This window comes from Sturnira hondurensis, unplaced genomic scaffold (genome assembly GCF_014824575.4).
Source record: "Sturnira hondurensis isolate 20B ecotype Veracruz unplaced genomic scaffold, ASM1482457v3 Scaffold0004474, whole genome shotgun sequence".
Lineage (NCBI taxonomy): Eukaryota > Metazoa > Chordata > Mammalia > Chiroptera > Phyllostomidae > Sturnira > Sturnira hondurensis.
The window spans coordinates 13,955,330-13,973,261 of NW_028077105.1; the positions used below are offsets into that span (position 1 = coordinate 13,955,330).

At 39.3% G+C, this 17,932-nt stretch overlaps 1 protein-coding gene across 1 annotated transcript; it reads right to left on the reverse strand.

Moving 5' to 3' along the window:
- Positions 1–11,042: 11,042 nt before the first annotated feature.
- On the reverse strand, positions 11,043–16,251 carry PKIB (cAMP-dependent protein kinase inhibitor beta). Its single transcript, XM_037045836.1, has 3 exons — positions 16,177–16,251; positions 15,903–16,079; positions 11,043–11,732 (listed from the first exon to the last, which is right to left on the reverse strand). Exons 1-3 carry the CDS (start codon positions 16,211–16,213, stop codon positions 11,665–11,667), a joined length of 282 nt encoding a protein of 93 aa, XP_036901731.1. The 5' UTR covers positions 16,214–16,251; the 3' UTR covers positions 11,043–11,664.
- Positions 16,252–17,932: the final 1,681 nt, after the last annotated feature.

Genomic DNA, 17,932 nt, shown 5'->3' on the forward strand with positions numbered 1-17,932 from the left:
TTTCCAGCTGATACCGGCAGAGCCAATAGACTCTAAACACCATGTGCTCTTCAACAGTCATTCAGCACCCACAGAACCACCCCTAGTCAAGTTTCCTAGGCGACGATTTGGTAAAAGATCTACAATTATATCTTTTCTCTCACTTTTTTAGACTAATTAGGTCCCCTTTTTTTCTAATATTCATCCCTCCTCACATTTCTCTTTGTATGTTATCTTTCATATTTCTTTTCCTCTTGCTTTTTTCTTAGTCTCTTTGTTAGAGTAGGTACTTAGGACATGAGCAGAGTAAGAATGAGAGGCCAGTACAGAAGGTCACCAGGGTAGAAAGCCCTGGCTGCCTAGCAACAGGCAAAACTGGGAAATAAGTGTTATAGAAAGGGACCTTGCCCTCAGGTTGACCTTGCCTCCCCTAGCATGTTGCTGATCATGTAGTTTAGATTCCCTGACCTTTCCTTTTGCTGGTCTTGTGGTTCAGACCTTCCCCTGGCCTTTCTTCTAACACTGGGGTGTTGCTAGTCCTGTGGTAGAACCTCTTAGATGAGGAAAAATGGGGGCGGAGAATAGCTTCACATGACTCCCGTACATGCTCTTGCACAAGCACTCCCTGAAACACTAAGCTCCCAAGACAGTGATGTTTCAGTCCCCATCAAATAATCTTAAAAACAAAACCTTGAGTCTACTGCACAGAGATGGTCCAACCAGAGATAACACCTAGGCCTCAGTTGTGTTTCAGCTTCAGGCCCAGAAGAGTAGTAAAACCAGACTAAGCAATGCCATGACTGACATCAGGACCAGCTGCAGGGACTAATGACCACCTACCCTAGTGCAAACCAATTATGAGAGACCATGACATTTGGAAGGCTGATGGATATTCTATTGAGATCCTCCCCTGAATCCTTCCCTAAAATCCCCACCTTTGGAAACCAGATAAAAACCCTTAAGTCAAAGGACCCAATGGTCTCTCTCTCTCTCTCTCTTTTGCTAGTGCACCCATGCCTTTCCTCCCCCTTTGCTGTTCCTTCAAGGCATGTAGCTTTGCTTTCTATCTCCTAAGTTCCAAGGCCCTTCTTTGGCCTCTGTAACTTGTTTCCTGAGTTCGCACAGCTCAGCTGACTCATTTCTTCTACTCCTGTGACTGTCTAAACAAACTTTCACTTGTATTTGAGTTCTTGGCTCTGAATTCTTTCTTAGCTGAACTCAAGGACCAAGGTCTAAATGAGCCAGTAACATCTGGTGCCATTCACTATTAACATCTTTGCTTCTATTAATTATCTAATTTTTCCTCCCTTAGGAAGGCTATCAAAATAAATACTTGCCTTTAAAGTTAGCCTGTCAATTACCATCTGGTTACCCTTTCGTTTCTTTAAAAAAATCAACAGTCAGCCCTTCATGATTATGGAAATTATGCTCATTTATACTACCAGAGCATGGTTGTTAAAAATGGTTTTTAAAATCCAGCTTATTAAAATGCAGAAATCTTAATTAGAGAGACAACAGTGATTCAGATTCCAATTTCCACATCTGCCTGCTTCTCTGAAGGCCGAGGGAATTTGAAATGCTATTTGTTAAAGGTGAAGAGATTTTCATTTAAGGAGAGACTGTTTTTGTTTTCAGCTTACCAGTTATGCACAAGGTCAGTCAGATATGCAAGAAACACATGGAGTGTTCTGGGAAGGGAATGTGTGAATGTTGACTAGTCATTTGTATGTATTTGGGATTCTTACAGCATCCAGATGTTGTTCTCGGGCGTGGAGATCTTTTCAATGAGGTTGGCTAGATTTGTTAGGTGCCATCCATTTATTGACTGAGAAGAAAGTATGAAATACTTTCATTTACCTAACTTAACAAGATAAAGATGTGTGATAAAGTTTATTTCTACTACTCAAAAAATATTTTTGAAGCATTCCTATTGCCTACAGGAGAAGGTCCAGAGGCCTTCACCTGATTTCCCCAGGTCTCTAGAAATCTATTCTCAATCTCACTTCCAGTTTTATTTGCCAATATCCCGCCACATCTCTCTGCACCTCAATGTCAACCCCACCCTCCTATTCCTCTCCAAGTCTGCCTGGGGCAGGCGTTTCTGCCTCTCAGCTCCTTAGCCCCGTCTGAAACGCTCTCCCAGTCTCACAGACTGTGCGGTCCAGGCCCTGCAGCCCGGCTTGTGCTCAGAGAGGAAGTAGACACTCTCTCTGCAGGAATGCCCAGCAAGGCAGCCACAGGTGGTTTTCCTTCCTCCCTTTCCTGACTACTGTTGCCAGAACCTCTCACCTGTGGTAACTCCAGAACCACACAACGAGAAAAGGAGGAACAGGAAGATTATTTTGAGGGATGAAAGACTTAGGGGAAAGAAATGTCTTTATATGCTCACTGGCCACTGAGATGGGTTAGTTCCTTACCCAGTGTAGCGTGGTGTTTCAGGACATACAGGTAAGTCAGACAGGTGTCAGCGTGGAGCTGCCTTTTTCCCCATCTTGAAAGAAACAGTGAGGAGAGAGTGAGAAGAGCTTTAGGAAAGAACACAACGGAATGAATCTGAGTAAGTAAAAGTTTTATATAGCATTACTTGCTATGCAGACTCTGATCATTTCAATTTAATACTAAGAATTTTTATCATCACGCACTTGGTAAGTGTGCAGTTGTGCAGACTGCACACACAGCGTCCAGTCCACTCCTCCTCAGCCGGGAAACGGAAGTGAGGAACACAGAAAGCAACTTGAAAACAAACAAAACAAAGTATGAACTTGTACATATGCTACTATTGCTAATATTTTTATTCTGTGAGTTTTAGTCTTTCAAAATATTTTTTAAATGAGTCCAAAAGTAAGAGAACATCAGAATAAGGTAGAATGTAGAGCACTTCTTAATCAGTAACTTCATTCTACGTAAGAACACTGAAGTTCTAAAAAAATTTTTTTAAGTTATTTTGAAAAGAACCTGTGAATGGAAAAAAATGAAACACTCTTTCTTCTTCTTTTGGATTTTCTATCCCTGCTCATGACAGAATCATGAGGCCCCTCGACCTCATTTTCTGCAAAGAGATGAATACGTTATCTCCCCGGGTCTTTGCCCTTCTCATGCTATCTCTTGACCAACCATCTGGATATCCATTGCTTTAGAGAGGCAGGTGTTATCATTGGAAGAATTGATTTCACTCTGTTAATTACAGCAGGGAGGACAAACATTTGGGGAGGAGTCCCAAGGCCGTTGTGGCTGTGGTGGTGGGGAGGGGAGGGCAGGATGGTGTCTAGAAGCAGGTGAGCTTCTGTGAAGCTGCCCCAGAACCTTGTGGCTAAAGCACCCCTATCTCCGAATTTCGCACTCAGGGCAGAGAAAACTAGTGTTTCTTGTTCTCCCTCTATATTTAGTGTCTTTTAAAAAAAATCCAGCCTTGGCTGGTGTAGCTCAGTGGATTGAGCATGGGCCTGTGAACCAGACGATCGAGGTTCGATTCCCAGTCAGGGCACATGCTTGGGTTGCAGGCCAGTTTCCTGCAGGGGCCAGTTCCCTGCAGGGGATGCACGAGAAGCAACCATACATTGATGTTTCTTTCCTCTCTCCTTCCCTTCCCCTCTAAAAATATAAATAAATAAAATATTTTTTAAAAAATCCAAACTTCAGTAAGAGTCACTAAGAGAAGCTCATCCCTGCTTAGACCAAAGCCACCAAAGAGAGGCAGTGAGACTCGGGCAGCCTGGAGGGTGGGGGCAGGGGGCATCAATGGCAATAAGCAAACCTCAAGAAAAAGGAGAAAAAGGGAAGGTGGTAAGAGCTACTCTGTACCTGCTGTGTACCCTTTAAATGGACTTTGTTTTAAAGTCCCTTCTTTCAGCACGTCCTCAACTTTCATCACTATCTTAACCTTTCAACTGACCTGTGCCTCAGTGTCCTCAGCGGTAAATGAGGACAATACCTACGTGACAGGGTTGCATCAGAAGAGTTAATATGGGTAAAGTACTCATTACAGAATCATCATCTGGTACCTAGGAACAGCTATGGAAATGTTTGTTCCCATTTAGGAAGATGATACAGATTAGTGGCAAAAAGCAGATTCTGGAGTCAATCTGTTTTGGTTTGAAACTTAGTGTGACCTTGGGCAAAGGCATCTCTGGGCCTGTTTTTTCATGTGTAGGGCTATTGTAAGATCTAAACAACACATGCAACACCCGGAACAGTCTTTAATGCATATTAAGCATTATCCCCATTCTCTTCCTACTCACCCACACGTGGCCCATCAGTGAATAGGGGACTTCTTGGCCAGGGACAACACTCCAGAGCCATTGAGAAGCTGTGCTCAGGGACTTTTGCCTCCCCAACAGGGACTTTGCTGAGGCAACTTGGCCAGCACCCCTTCTGTGCACCCAACTTTCCCACACAACAAACAGTGGGGTTTGTGGGAAAAGTTTTCCATCTCTATTCCTGCCCTTGGAAGACTAGCACTAATCCCTTAGTTAACCCTCATTTGTTTTCATGAGCCCCATTTTTCTGCAGAGTGGAGGGGAAAACTGTTAAGTGATAACGTTTTAAATTAAATCAATAATGAAGTCACACATTCCCACAACATGTCCTTGGGTTCAAGGTGCAGAAAGCTTTTCAAAAGTCTCAAAGTCAAATTCAAAATAGTACATTTTAAAAAATAATAGTATGTTTATATTTAAAACCATCAAAGGTCTGTTGTAAATCTAAGATTGTTAAATACTAGGAAGTGATTTTTAACTTGATCTTACTGACTTGTGTGCATGACTATTTAAATTTTAAAAAGGAAAGAAATCCAGTCACATGGAAGTAAATATTCTGCCCTTTGCATTCTTAATATGTATTATTTTGAAAATGCATCAGAGCACTCTCTTTTGTTACTTAAGGACAAAGGGTATCCTAAATAACTGATAGGCAAAGATTAGCACACTTTTGATCACTTTCTATTATAATTTTCTTTTTGTACAGCCTCTCAGAAAAATTGTGGTTGAAATACTATAGGTTGTTTGTTCTGTTTTGTGTTTTTAATAATCCTGGTCAACACACCTAGCAGAATTGGTAAAACAAAATAAAATAAAGCAACGTGGAAACCTTAGGAAACCTAATTTGACTTTGTGAAGTGCGTCAGAAGTGTGACGCTAGCACCACCTAGTGTCCATTTTGAGTAAATCTCGCAAATGAAAACTAAAGAGGGAAACAATTTATCCAAAAGCATACAGTCAAGTTAGGTTAAATTTAGGTCAAAATCCCGGAATAAAACCTGAATTTATTGACTAAAAAGCACCTAACTTTCTTCTGTTATTTCCCACAATATCACATAGCAAGTATTTAAAAAGCAAATACTTTTACTAATATAAATTCAAGTTCGGTGAAAATTGTATTGTAAAGAGGGAATATTTAAATGCCTAATATGTCTGAAGAATTGTGAGAGCCTTCCCGGAGCTGCCAAAGTCAATTTCTCACACTGTAAGGTGTGGCAAGCCTTTTGTCCGGTTTCTTGCTTTGAAGAGAACAGGTGATGCGCATAGAACACCTCTGGTGCTTCTCTGCTAATCAGTACTGCCAAACATCGTTCAACCTCGGAAACATGTCTGTGTGGAGCAAAGGGTGTGATTCTGTCTGCCTATGTGGCCCCAGTTTTAAGATATTTATAGTATAGATATCTATAAGATATTTATAGATAGTAGGCAATCCCTAAATCCATTCTCTGCATCTGTAAAATGAGAAACATTAACGACTATTTTGTATGATTATGATAAATATCTCCTGCAGAAGGTCAGTGCGCCCTTTCCACGATCCTGGTTGGGTTTGGCGTTTCTCCGCTTTCCAGTTTGGCTTTTATCCCCTTTGCTTCACGCTGGGTACTACCTCCCACCCAGAGGTCCACCGGCTCCTCACCACTTTTCCATTCTTTCAGGGTCCTGCAAGTTGATGACAAATTGTGCTTACCATAGAAAATCTTTTCTGGAATAAGGTAAAAATATGAATGAATGAAAAAATACCAAACAAAGAAATAAAATTGCTGTGCTAAGATAGCAATGCCTTTGATGGCTTATGTGATACACTACCTATATAAAACTTTTCAGTTTTCCGTGAAACCCAGACAGATTTAACCATTGAAATAAGCCAGCCAGAGAAAAACAAATATGATATGATCTCACTTATTTGTAGAATCTCATGAACAAAATAAACAAACAAACAAAACAAAGAGACTCATAGATACAAAGAGACTGACAGCTGTCAGAGGGGAGGTTGGTTGAGGGGCTGGGTAAAACAAGTGAAGGGATTAAGCCAAAAAAAAAGAAAACCCCAAACCCAAACCCCACAGGCAGAGACAGTGTGGTAAGTACCAGAGGAAAGGGCATGGGGGCTACTAGAAAAGGGTCAAGAGGTGATGGAGGGAGACTTGACTTTGGATGATGAAAAAGAATACAATATACTGATGATGTATTATAGACTTGTATGCTTGAAACATATATAATTTTATAAGCCAATGTCACCCCAACAAATTCAATAAAAAATTTTAAAAACACGCACACACAAACAAGATTCCAGGATGTGAGGGTTTGGGGCCAAGGGAACTGTCAGTGCCAGAGAGGCAGCACGCTCCTGGGTCCGAGGACCCTCTCTCCCAACCGCTGTTGCTTTCTTACCTGCATGAATTCTCAAAGGCAGCCCCTAAATCCGTTTCCTTCATCTGCAGAATGAGAAACATTAACAACTGTTTTGTATGATGATTATTATGAAGCTTCAAAAGGACCTTCTACGGTGCTTAGTAATCACCAGTCACACAGAGTGTGACTATAAGAACAAAATTACTCCTGTTGATGTGTGCTCAATAAGAAGTCCGTTCTAGGATCCTAACAGGTAGCAGTAGCACTTTCTCTTAGACTTTCATTTGAGCCAATGCTTCCATTTTAAATAGCTGTGAATTTTTGTGCTGCGAACTGTTACCTGGAATTCTGAAAAAGAGGAAAAAAATACACTCTGATTATTCAGTCCTAGTTGTGGCTAAGGAGTTGCTGATCATGGAAAGAAAAGAAAACAAAGAAATAAAAGGGAAAATCTACTTTAGCAAATAACAGAAAAATATCAACAGATGTAGGACATTCACCTTAAAGTCACCACCACCCTTTTTGCTCATAAAATTAATAATAATAATAATAATAATAATAATAAACTTTTGTATGTACCAGGCACTTTCCTTAGTGATTTATCAGTGTTCAGTAATTTAATTTCCATAATAATTCACCATTTTTCACATTGAAGAAGTTGAAGCACAGAGAGTAAAATAACCAATACCATAAGAGCAAATGGCAAAGCTGTAATTTGAACTTGAGGTGTCTGTTTCCATAGACAAGGCATCAGGCTAGCGTAGTGATTCTTCCTCTTGTTCTCTCTGTCTCCGCCATCATCTGCCCGAGTCACTTGAGCTGGCAAAGCTGAAGTGAACCCAACATTTCTTTTTGCCTCTCATTGTAGTCACTCACATTCTAGGGAGATTCAAGTCTTCTGGCAAGATTACAAAAAATATCTTTTAGCACATGACACAGAACAGTTTCTTTTTGTTCTTTCTCCTCCTTCATACAGAACTGAGTTTCCAGAGAGCTGGTTAATCATCCCCTTTTGTGTCAGGTTTTCTCACAGTATTAATTAAGACTTTACAATCATTAAAGCAAGAGGCTCATAAAAAATGGCAAAAATGGGCATGGAGATTTTCTTTAATGAGCCCTGACTATGCGGCTTTGCTGAAAGTGTCTACTTGCTGTAACAAAACACTGTACCATTCATTCCCCCCAATAGCCTGATTTTTGAAAACAGAAATTGGTAGTTGAATTCAACTTTTCAAAACATCCTCCTCCAAGGATATATTTATCGATTTGAGAGAGAGAAGGAGAAAGAGAAACATCGACGTGAGAGAGAAACTGATAGATTGCTTCCTGTATGAGCCCGGACCAGGGGAGAATCAAACCCGCACACTTCGGTGTATGAGATGACGCTCCAACCAACTGAACCATCCAGACAGGGCAACTTTGTCTTTAAACTACTGATCTCTTCTTGTTCTCTTTTGTCTGAATTCCTTCTGAGGAAAAAAGTCTTCTGTTGGCAAATATTCAATAAGCTTGATACCTTGTGTAACACAAAATACTTATAAATATGTATTTACACATAACGGGACGTTTATGTGTGCATTGGGATGAATAAGTGATTCAGCATGTACAGCATTTGGAATGTATGTCATCACTAGCAATAATGAGGAAGAACATGGCTTCATTTCTGGCCTTCTAAATGAGAGATAAACACCAAACACCACTGTGACCCAAGAGATATGTTGCTTTCTTTCTCTTCTACATGTTCATGGAACAGGTGACTTATTTAGATACTGACACAAAATTCTGTGTGGTTGCAGTAATGGTCATAAAACACTAGTGAGTGACTCATTATTAAAATGTCGGCATCTCATTGGCGTGATTGAATTGGCATTAATGCGGTAATTACCATGAACTGCCAGTTTTCATCATAGTGTCTTCCTTGGGATAACGCAGAGGAAGGCAGAAGATGCCAAAGAACAGATCCAGGGGCCAGCACCTTCCCTACCGAAGAAAGATGGCAAATGCACCTGGAACCAAAATGATGGTGGTGACAGGTAATATTTATTGAATAATTGTTCTTTGCCAGGAATTAGTCAAGTGTTTTACATATACAGGAAGTCCTCACTTAATGTCATCAACAGCTTCTTGGAAATGGTAACACTAAATGGAATTATTTGTACTGACATCAAAATCCCTAGGCTAATTGACATAAAGAAGAGTTAGGCTCTTGCAGATTATTCCAAGTCACAAAAACATCACCAAACTTCTAAATCAAGACCCAAAAACCCTGACTGATGGGCTCATTAGATCGGGCATCACCCCACAGACTAAAAAGTTGCCAGTTTGACTCCCAGTCAGGGCTCATGCCTGGGCCATGGGCCAGGTCCCCTGATGACATCAATGTTTCTCTGTTTCTCTCTTCCCCTCTCTCTAAAATTGAATAAAATCTTTAAAAAACAAGACCCCAAACACATCTAATATTCAGCATTAAAATAAATGTAAGCTATACATAAAGATAAGAAATATTAATAGAAACAATTAAGAATTATTTTCCCACTCACTTGTTCTAGTTCAAGGGGGCAGGTGGCTGGCTATCCTGCTGGCTCAGGGCACAAGATGGGAACCAGCCCCATCCAGATGCCATCACACACACACCCACACCCACACTCACTCAGACTGATACACTGTAGACACTCCAATTCAGCTAACACGAACACCTTTGGGATGTGGGAGGAAGCAGGAGTACCCAGAGAGAACCATGGTGACAATGTGGTAACCTCCCACAGACAGACAGTGGCCCTGGCGGGGAATTGATTTTTTTCCCCCTCATCAACATTGTAACAAGACAACATTGAACACAAACAGCTTATTTGAAGACCTGCTGTACTATTTCATTTACTAATTCCATTAGCCTTATACATTATGCGTCTTATTAATACCATTCCAAGAGGATAAAATTGAGCCCTAGAAACATGAGGTAAAGCGCAGAAGATCACACAGGTAGTGAGTAGCAGAGTTCAAACCCTGATCGTCTGAAGCCAAAATCCACGCGCTTGACAGTGAAACCACACTCCAGGATTTCTCAGCCTCGGCACTACTGACGCACACGGCCCCCGGCAATCCTTTTCTCTGAGGGTCTGCCCAGTAGGACTGCAGGACGTTTAGCAGTTGAGCAAACATCGCTTGCCTCTGCCACTAGATGCCAGTAGTGCCTTCTCTCCCCAGACCTCCCCCCTCACCCACTTGTGGCAGCCAAAAATGTCTCCAGACAGTGCCAGATGTCCTTTAGGAGGCAAAATTGCCACCACCACCCCCCCGCCCAAGTTGAAAACCATTCTTCTACTTTAATCCTTCTTTATAATGATTGTATAATGTTGTGCCATTAAATAACTCAGAAATACCATTCTAATGACTAAAATATGTTGTCTTGAATGTTAAATTAGTGTTACATCTAAAATAGTATTTTTGATTTTTAAAAAATCCTGACCTGTGAATATGTCTATTGATTTTTAGGGAGAAAGACAGAGAGAGAGAGAGAGAGAGAGGAACATGGATGTGAGAGAGAACCATCAATCAGTTGCCTGCCGTAAGTGCTCCAACCAGGGATCGAACCCCAAACCTAGGTATTTGCCCTGACCAGGAATCAAACCCGCAATGATTTGGGATATGGGATAATGCTCCAATCAACTGAGCTGCCCAGTCAGGGCAGTACTTTTGATTATTTTATAAAGAAAAATTTATATTTGAGAACTTAAAACAATCAGGTTCTTTGATTGTTTGGTGTATTTTATATATAAAGGTAAACTTCATCAGTGAAATAATAAGAAAGAGGTGTTTTATATTGCAAAGACTCTTACCTCCCTGCTTGAAATGTGCTACTGTTTTTCACCTGGGGTATTTTAGAAGATAAAAATGAAGGAGACTTGTTTCCATAACAGATTGAACAGTGAAAGAGTTTATTTGATCACTGTACACAGATGGCCTAAGTTATGACCAAATCAAATAAAACTGCATGCATATGTACTTGACAATAAAAATAAATTCATTAGTCAATTATTTTAAAATTCATAATTTTATTATTTTCCTAAAATGTCTAATAAATCAACACAAAGGCTTTGGTTTTGGTTTTGCTTCTTTTAAAATATATACTTAAATATATATATTAAAAGCAAGTATTTTGCTATTTCTATCTATACCATTCACCAAATATTTAAGTGCCTGCTCTTAGGTTACCTACTTTAGGAAAGATATAAAAATTAAAGTCTGCATTCCTGAGAAAATTATTTTAGAAACTAGTCATATATACACATCACCCTAAGAATAAGAAAAGACAGTATAAAGCAACTAATAACGTGTTTTACATAATTCACATTAAAGAAAAACAGACATATACACATCAAAGTTAAGGAAGATAGTAAAATTCATTTACTAGGCATGTTACACATAAACAATTTGTCACAATTTTTGCATTTGAAGAGTCCACGTGGGAAATCACAGTATGCATAGACTAGAAGCAATGTACATCAGACAAAAGCATCCTGGAGAGATTTAGGTTGTTAAGCTTTTACGATTTTTCCCCAAATCTTTTTAGGGTTTGGGACAAAAAAATTGGTTAAAAGCAAACATTCTATCCTTATGGTTTTGACCTATTATTCCTTCTTGCTGTAAAACAGAAAAAACCCCATAATTTGCTACAAATTCCATAACATTTTTAATTAATGGTGTTTAGTTTATAGTTACTGAGAAATGTTTTACCCATTATCATAAAAATAGAATTAAGAACACATCTGGCTAAATAACTCCAAAAGAGAGCAGTGGATTTTATTGAGTTTATACACAATGATAGGTATTTAAGTGACGATACATTTTTAACCTTTTCCTGGGTGCAGTTTGGAAGTAAGCTGCCTTTTAATAACCTACATGGGGAATCGTGGTTGCAATCCAAGCAAGTAGCATCGCACCAAAATTATCTAATACACACATGTTGCTTAGGGCTGTGCTGTTACCATAGTTACTACTGGATCAAACATCTCAGGAAAACAGAACCACCAGTCTTTCAACTTGCAGGAAGTCAGCACTTTAGACAGGTTATGAGCCTTCATTTTCCTTCATTTGGGGGCTTTTCCAATTGGTCTTGTGTTGTTTCTTCATTTTTCTTTTCTACATCTAAAAATAAATAAGTTTCATTCATATATTGAATATCTTAAGATATATTTTATATTACACTGTAATAAAATAAACCACTGGTCTTTTTCCTTTATGTACCCCAGTCATTTTCTATTTGGTTAAGACATTCTTTGTCATTAGTCCAGACATGGTAACAACACAAAAAATGTCAGATCCCAGCTTTTGGTTTTTATTAGCAATTAGGAATGATTAATTTTTAAGCCCTTAATAATATTTGTAGTTCGATAATTTTTTAAAAATAGGCCTTAAATATGCTTATTTATAGGTGTTTAAAAAACATTGTCTCTTTGTCCATTTATCTACCTTCATCAGTAAATGCATTTCCTTTTGGGTATTCTTTAATATCTGATGTTATATATTGATTGTATTTTTAGCACTTTAAGTTCCTTAGTCGATGTCTGACTTTATTTCAAAATGATTGAAAGGAACATACAAGGTACTAAAAATATTCTTTCAGATAATAGTTTCTTAAGTGACTGAAATAAAATGATGAAAACTATGACCTCTCCTACAGTACAGTTGTTCTATTTTCCTTAACTAATGTCACAGGTATTAAGGTTTTGTGTGCTTATTTTGGCCTTTTATATTAACAAGTAACTTCTCTACCTCAGTAGCTGCCGATGATCCTGCAACAGCTACATCATGTTCTGATAACCACAGATTAGTCCCCACTTATCCACCCACAGTTTCACTTTCTGCGGTTTTAGTAACCATGGTCCAAAAATCTGTAATGGAAAATTACAGATAAAAACATTCACACAGTTTAAACTGCACATTGTTCTGAGTAGCGTGATGAAATCTCGTGCCATCCTTCTCCGTTCCACCTGGGATGTGAATCCCCCCTTCGTCCGGCATCACCAGGCTGTAAACACTTCCTCCTGTTAGTCACATGGCAGCTGCCTGGGTCATCAGATAGGGACATCAGATCACCTGCTGCAGTATATTGCAGGGCTGTGCTCAAGTAACCATTACTTTACTTAAAAGGGCCCCAAAGCCATTCCCATAATTTTTATTCCAGTGTATCATGATAATTGCTCTATTTTATTATTAGTCATTGTTATTAATCTCTGACTGTGCCTAGTTTATAAATTAAACTCCACCATAGGTGTGTATGTATAGGAGAAAACATAGTGCATGCAGGATTTGGTAGTTCAGGCAGCTACCAGGGGTCTTGGAACATACGTCCTCTAGATAAGGGGGAACTTCTATTATATGACATTTTCAAACTTACAAAGCCCAAAATATTACACATATTTTATTTCTTTTCTTTTTATGTCTTTCATCTCTTTTTTCATCTTACGTGTATACTATTCTACTTTTCCTCTTAGTGAACCATCTGAGAAATGCAATGACCTTTAGAAAAAGGTGAGATAACTATGGGACTCCAGGATCTGACCACAGTCCCTGGCCTAACAATGATATATTTATTTCATAGGGATCAAACCAGGAACATTTGTAACATTACCCGGTAATAACTTCCTGAGGCGAAGAACTAAGAGCCCTCCTCTAGGGTTAGCATTCATGGGGTAAATGTACAGAAGCTTCCAGCTCTTTTTTGCCTAATTGCCACCAGGAATACATTTCTACACACAGAGAGTCCACTTTGAAATCTAAAATGGGATGACCTGGCCATTCTACTTCAAGGAATATATTCAAAGAAACCCAAAACACTAATTTGAAAGAATATGTTCACCCCTATATTCATTGCCACGTTATTTACAATAGCCAAGATCTAGAAGCAGTGAAAGTGCCCATTGATAAATGAGTGGATAAAAANCTTCTCTACCTCAGTAGCTGCCGATGATCCTGCAACAGCTACATCATGTTCTGATAACCACAGATTAGTCCCCACTTAGCCACCCACAGTTTCACTTTCTGCGGTTTTAGTAACCATGGTCCAAAAATATGTAATGGAAAATTACAGATAAAAACATTCACACAGTTTAAACTGCACATTGTTCTGGGCAGCGTGATGAAATCTCGTGCCATCCTTCTCCGTTCCACCTGGGATGTGAATCCCCCCTTCGTCCGGCATCACCAGGCTGTAAACACTTCCTCCTGTTAGTCACATGGCAGCTGCCTGGGTCATCAGATAGGGACATCAGATCACCTGCTGCAGTATATTGCAGGGCTGTGCTCAAGTAACCATTACTTTACTTAATAGGGCCCCAAAGTCATTCCCATAATTTTTATTCCAGTGTATCATGATAATTGCTCTATTTTATTATTAGTCATTGTTATTAATCTCTGACTGTGCCTAGTTTATAAATTAAACTCTACCATAGGTGTGTATGTATAGGAGAAAACATAGTGCATGCAGGATTTGGTAGTTCAGGCAACTACCAGGGGTCTTGGAACATACGTCCTCTAGATAAGGGGGAACTTCTATTATATGACATTTTCAAACTTACAAAGCCCAAAATATTACACATATTTTATTTCTTTTCTTTTTATGTCTTTCATCTCTTTTTTCATCTCACGTGTATACTATTCTACTTTTACTCTTAGTGAACCATCTGAGAAATGCAATGACCTTTAGAAAAAGGTGAGATAACTATGGGACTCCAGGATCTGACCACGGGCCCTGGCCTAACAATGATATATTTATTTCATAGGGATCAAACCAGGAACATTTGTAACATTACCCGGTAATAACTTCCTGAGGCGAAGAACTAAGAGCCCTCCTCTAGGGTTAGCATTCATGGGGTAAATGTACAGAAGCTTCCAGCTCTTTTTTGCCTAATTGCCACCAGGAATACATTTCTACACACAGAGAGTCCACTTTGAAATCTAAAATGGGATGACCTGGCCATTCTACTTCAAGGAATATATTCAAAGAAACCCAAAACACTAATTTGAAAGAATATGTTCACCCCTATATTCATTGCCACGTTATTTACAATAGCCAAGATCTAGAAGCAGTGAAAGTGCCCATTGATAAATGAGTGGATAAAAAAGCTGTGATGCATTTGCAAAATTGAATACTACTCAGCTGTAAAAAAGAGGGAAATCTTACCTTTTGCAACAGCACGGATGGACCTGAACAATACTATGCTAAGTGAAATAAGCGAGTCAGGGAAAGAGAAATACCATATAATTTCACTTATATGTGGAATGTAATGAGCAAAATAAACTAACAAGCAAATTAGAAATACACTCATAGATACAGAGAATAGACTGACAAGCTGCCAGAGGGGAGGGGAGTTAGGGGACTGGGTGAAAAAAGTTAAGGAGTTAAGAAGAAAAAACAGGCATAGCTATGGACAGAAGTATGGTAATTGCCAGAGGGATGGGGGTGGGAGGAGGTGGAAGAGGGCAAGGGGGAGGCAAATGTTGGTGGAAAGAGATTGGACTTATGATGGTGAGCGTGCAAATGATGTGTTACAGAGTTACATGCTGGAAACAAATGTCACTCCAATAAATTCAATTAAAAAAAGAAAACAAATAAAGCGGGGCCCAAGCCACAGGCATTTTGGCAATGACTTAAAATTGAGATGAACTTTAACCTCTCTGAGTGTTTTTTAAATGAAGAAACTCAAACCTTTATTAAAATTAGCATTGTATTTAATTCTCAGAAAACTAGCTCTGTAAGCTCTATGAACTGTATGTAAACCATGGGAAGAAAGAACCAAGATTTTCTTTCCTTGGCTTGACAGCTCTCCTTTTTTCTTAGTTCAACTAGTGGTTGAAGAATGATCACCTTTTATACAACTACCTTAAAGATCTCTTTTCTAGTTGATAAGTAAGCTTCTTCTAAGAGAAAAAGCTAAGCTTGTAGACTACAGCCGTGAAGCAGAAGCTTCCAAGATGATTTGCCCATGAACGGCACAAGAAAAGTTACATTGTTTCTGAGTACTTCTTGATTAATTATATGAGTTTACTGAGGAAAAGGATAATTCCCAGTCACCGGCACTGTGCATGATAATATAGATCCAATGAATAAATAAATTTTGTTTCCACCTACACACCGGGAGATAAAAAGATGAGACTGTCCACTTTTGGAAAGCCTGAAAAATCTACTTAGCCTTAAACAAAAGCTGGAAGGTTTTAGTAAACATTAAGAAAAAAAAAAACCACTTAAAAAGGAGACTTCCAGAGGAAGGAACTAAGAGAGAAGCGCAGCTGATTTTAACAGAATTTTGCTGTTACCTTCTTTAATGGAGAGGGCCTGCAGGTCAAGGGGCAGCCCTGAAGTTCCGCCTGCCCCAGCAGAACCCTGGATGTCTGGGACGGCATTCCGGCGGCCCGCCCTTGCTGAAGATGCAAAACTGTTGACCACAGCCTCCACATCAGTCATTTCTGAAGCATCTGTCCTTATGGCAACATCTACAGATAGAATGTGAACATGGAGAAAAGGATGAGCCTATTCTGAGGCAAATGTTCACACCAGTGGCTGAAAGGCACAGGTTGATCAAATACACACCAGCCTTGAAAATCGAATCATGGATCCCATCCTGCATCTACGTCCACTGTGCTGGCGCCAGAGTTTGCAACTCCACATTTGCTCAGTAGAGCAGGAAGTTCTCAGTGTAAGGCAGATTGCTACAGATAACCCCGGAGCCAAAAAGAGCCACTTGGATGCTTTAAGGCGCAATAATCTCTTACCTTTTGTTCTGTTTTTCTATGGAAGGACCAGCCAAAAGGGACTTGGAAGGAAATGAACACTGACTTATTTGACCATTCTCATACCGACTCTGCCTGCCAGGATTTGCTTTGGGTACTTGTTCAGCTTGAAACCAAATCACTGTAATTTGTGGGAGCAAACAAAACACATGCTGTTCCTACTCTTTATTTTTTTGTTCCTACTCTTTAGAAATAAGAAATTAAACTTTATCTCAAAGGCCTTTCCCCCCAGTGACAGCTGTGTATCTCTCTCTGTTCTCTTCTTAGACCTAATTTTCCATGCCGCATATTCATGCTGGAGAGAGTAGGACTTGTACAATCTTTCCTTGCTTTCAAGTGGACATGGTAATTACTAGCAATCTTTTTCTTCCCAGCATCTGTCTGTCTCTATGAAAAGATTCTCAAGGGATCATTCACCATACAGGGAAGGAAGGAGCAGGTATTGCTTATTCGAAAACTCTCTCATATAATTTGTTCTTTTATCAACCTTTAAAAAATGTAAATTGCAGTTGATGTACAATAATATATTAATTTCAAGTATACAAGCACATGACTGGATATTTATATAACATGATCATCCCGATAAATCTAGTACCCATCTGATATCATATACAGCTCTTACAACATTACTGACTATATTCCCCATGCTGCACTTTACATCCCATGAAGATTCTGTAACTAAGTACATCTTTGCCTTTTTTGCCCATTCCTCCAACCCCTTTCCCTCTGGCAACCACCAACATGTTCTCTGTACCATACGATGCTTTCTAATGAGTCTTTCCTAAGAAGTCAACACTGAACACTATCTCAAAAGCAGGAGCAGCAGGAACAGGAGGAGCAGGAACAAGCATGTGCCAAGAAGCTGTTAAGTGTTAGGCTCTCAGCTGGGCATCGAGAGCACAGAAGCACAATGTATTCCCTGTGTTTACGGGACTTGCACTCTCAAAGAGAAGACCGAAGGTATATGCAAAGACACATAACAGCACAACACAGAGTGTGCTGAATGGCAGCTGAAGGAGGGAGATGATAATCATTTGTGGCACTGGAGGGCAAAAATATGTGTGCTTTGGCCTACAGAAAGCAAATCAAATTTTTCTTTGTAGTTGTAAGAGAGCCCTTCCCAATCAGTTAACTTCAATTCAGGAAATGCTAAAAATGAAAGGAAACAGTTACAAAATACAGTGCATTTCATATGAAAAATGCAACTCTTTTGGTCTATAGCACTCAAGACATGCACATTGAGCTTAGTGTTGCCCTGAGGAATCCAGGAGTAATCTAAGCTATATTCCAGATATTTTTATCTTTTTAGGAATTAAGAAAAATTTAAGGACAATGTTAGATTTTCAGACACAATTTTGGAATCAATGAGACTTCTGTTTAATATTTGCCAACTGCCTGGCATTGACAATACAGGGTAATGTACAGAGCACTGGACTATCAGTCAAAAAGAACATTACAGGCTTACAAGGGGATATTGGTTAATCCATTTAATTTCTCTAAGTAGTGGTTCCTTCCCTATATAGTGAGTATAAAAAGATGGCCTGATTGATTCACAG

Excerpts from the sequence above, each read along its gene's own strand:
- PKIB (XM_037045836.1), bottom strand. The coding sequence starts at position 16,213 with ATGCAGGATGGGATCCATGATTCGATTTTCAAGGCTG. Across the intron at positions 16,080-16,176 it reads TGATTCGATTTTCAAGGCTG|ATGTTGCCATAAGGACAGAT; the intron begins GTGTGTATTTGA and ends TTCTATCTGTAG. Across the intron at positions 11,733-15,902 it reads GGCCCTCTCCATTAAAGAAG|ATGTAGAAAAGAAAAATGAA; the intron begins GTAACAGCAAAA and ends ATTTATTTTTAG.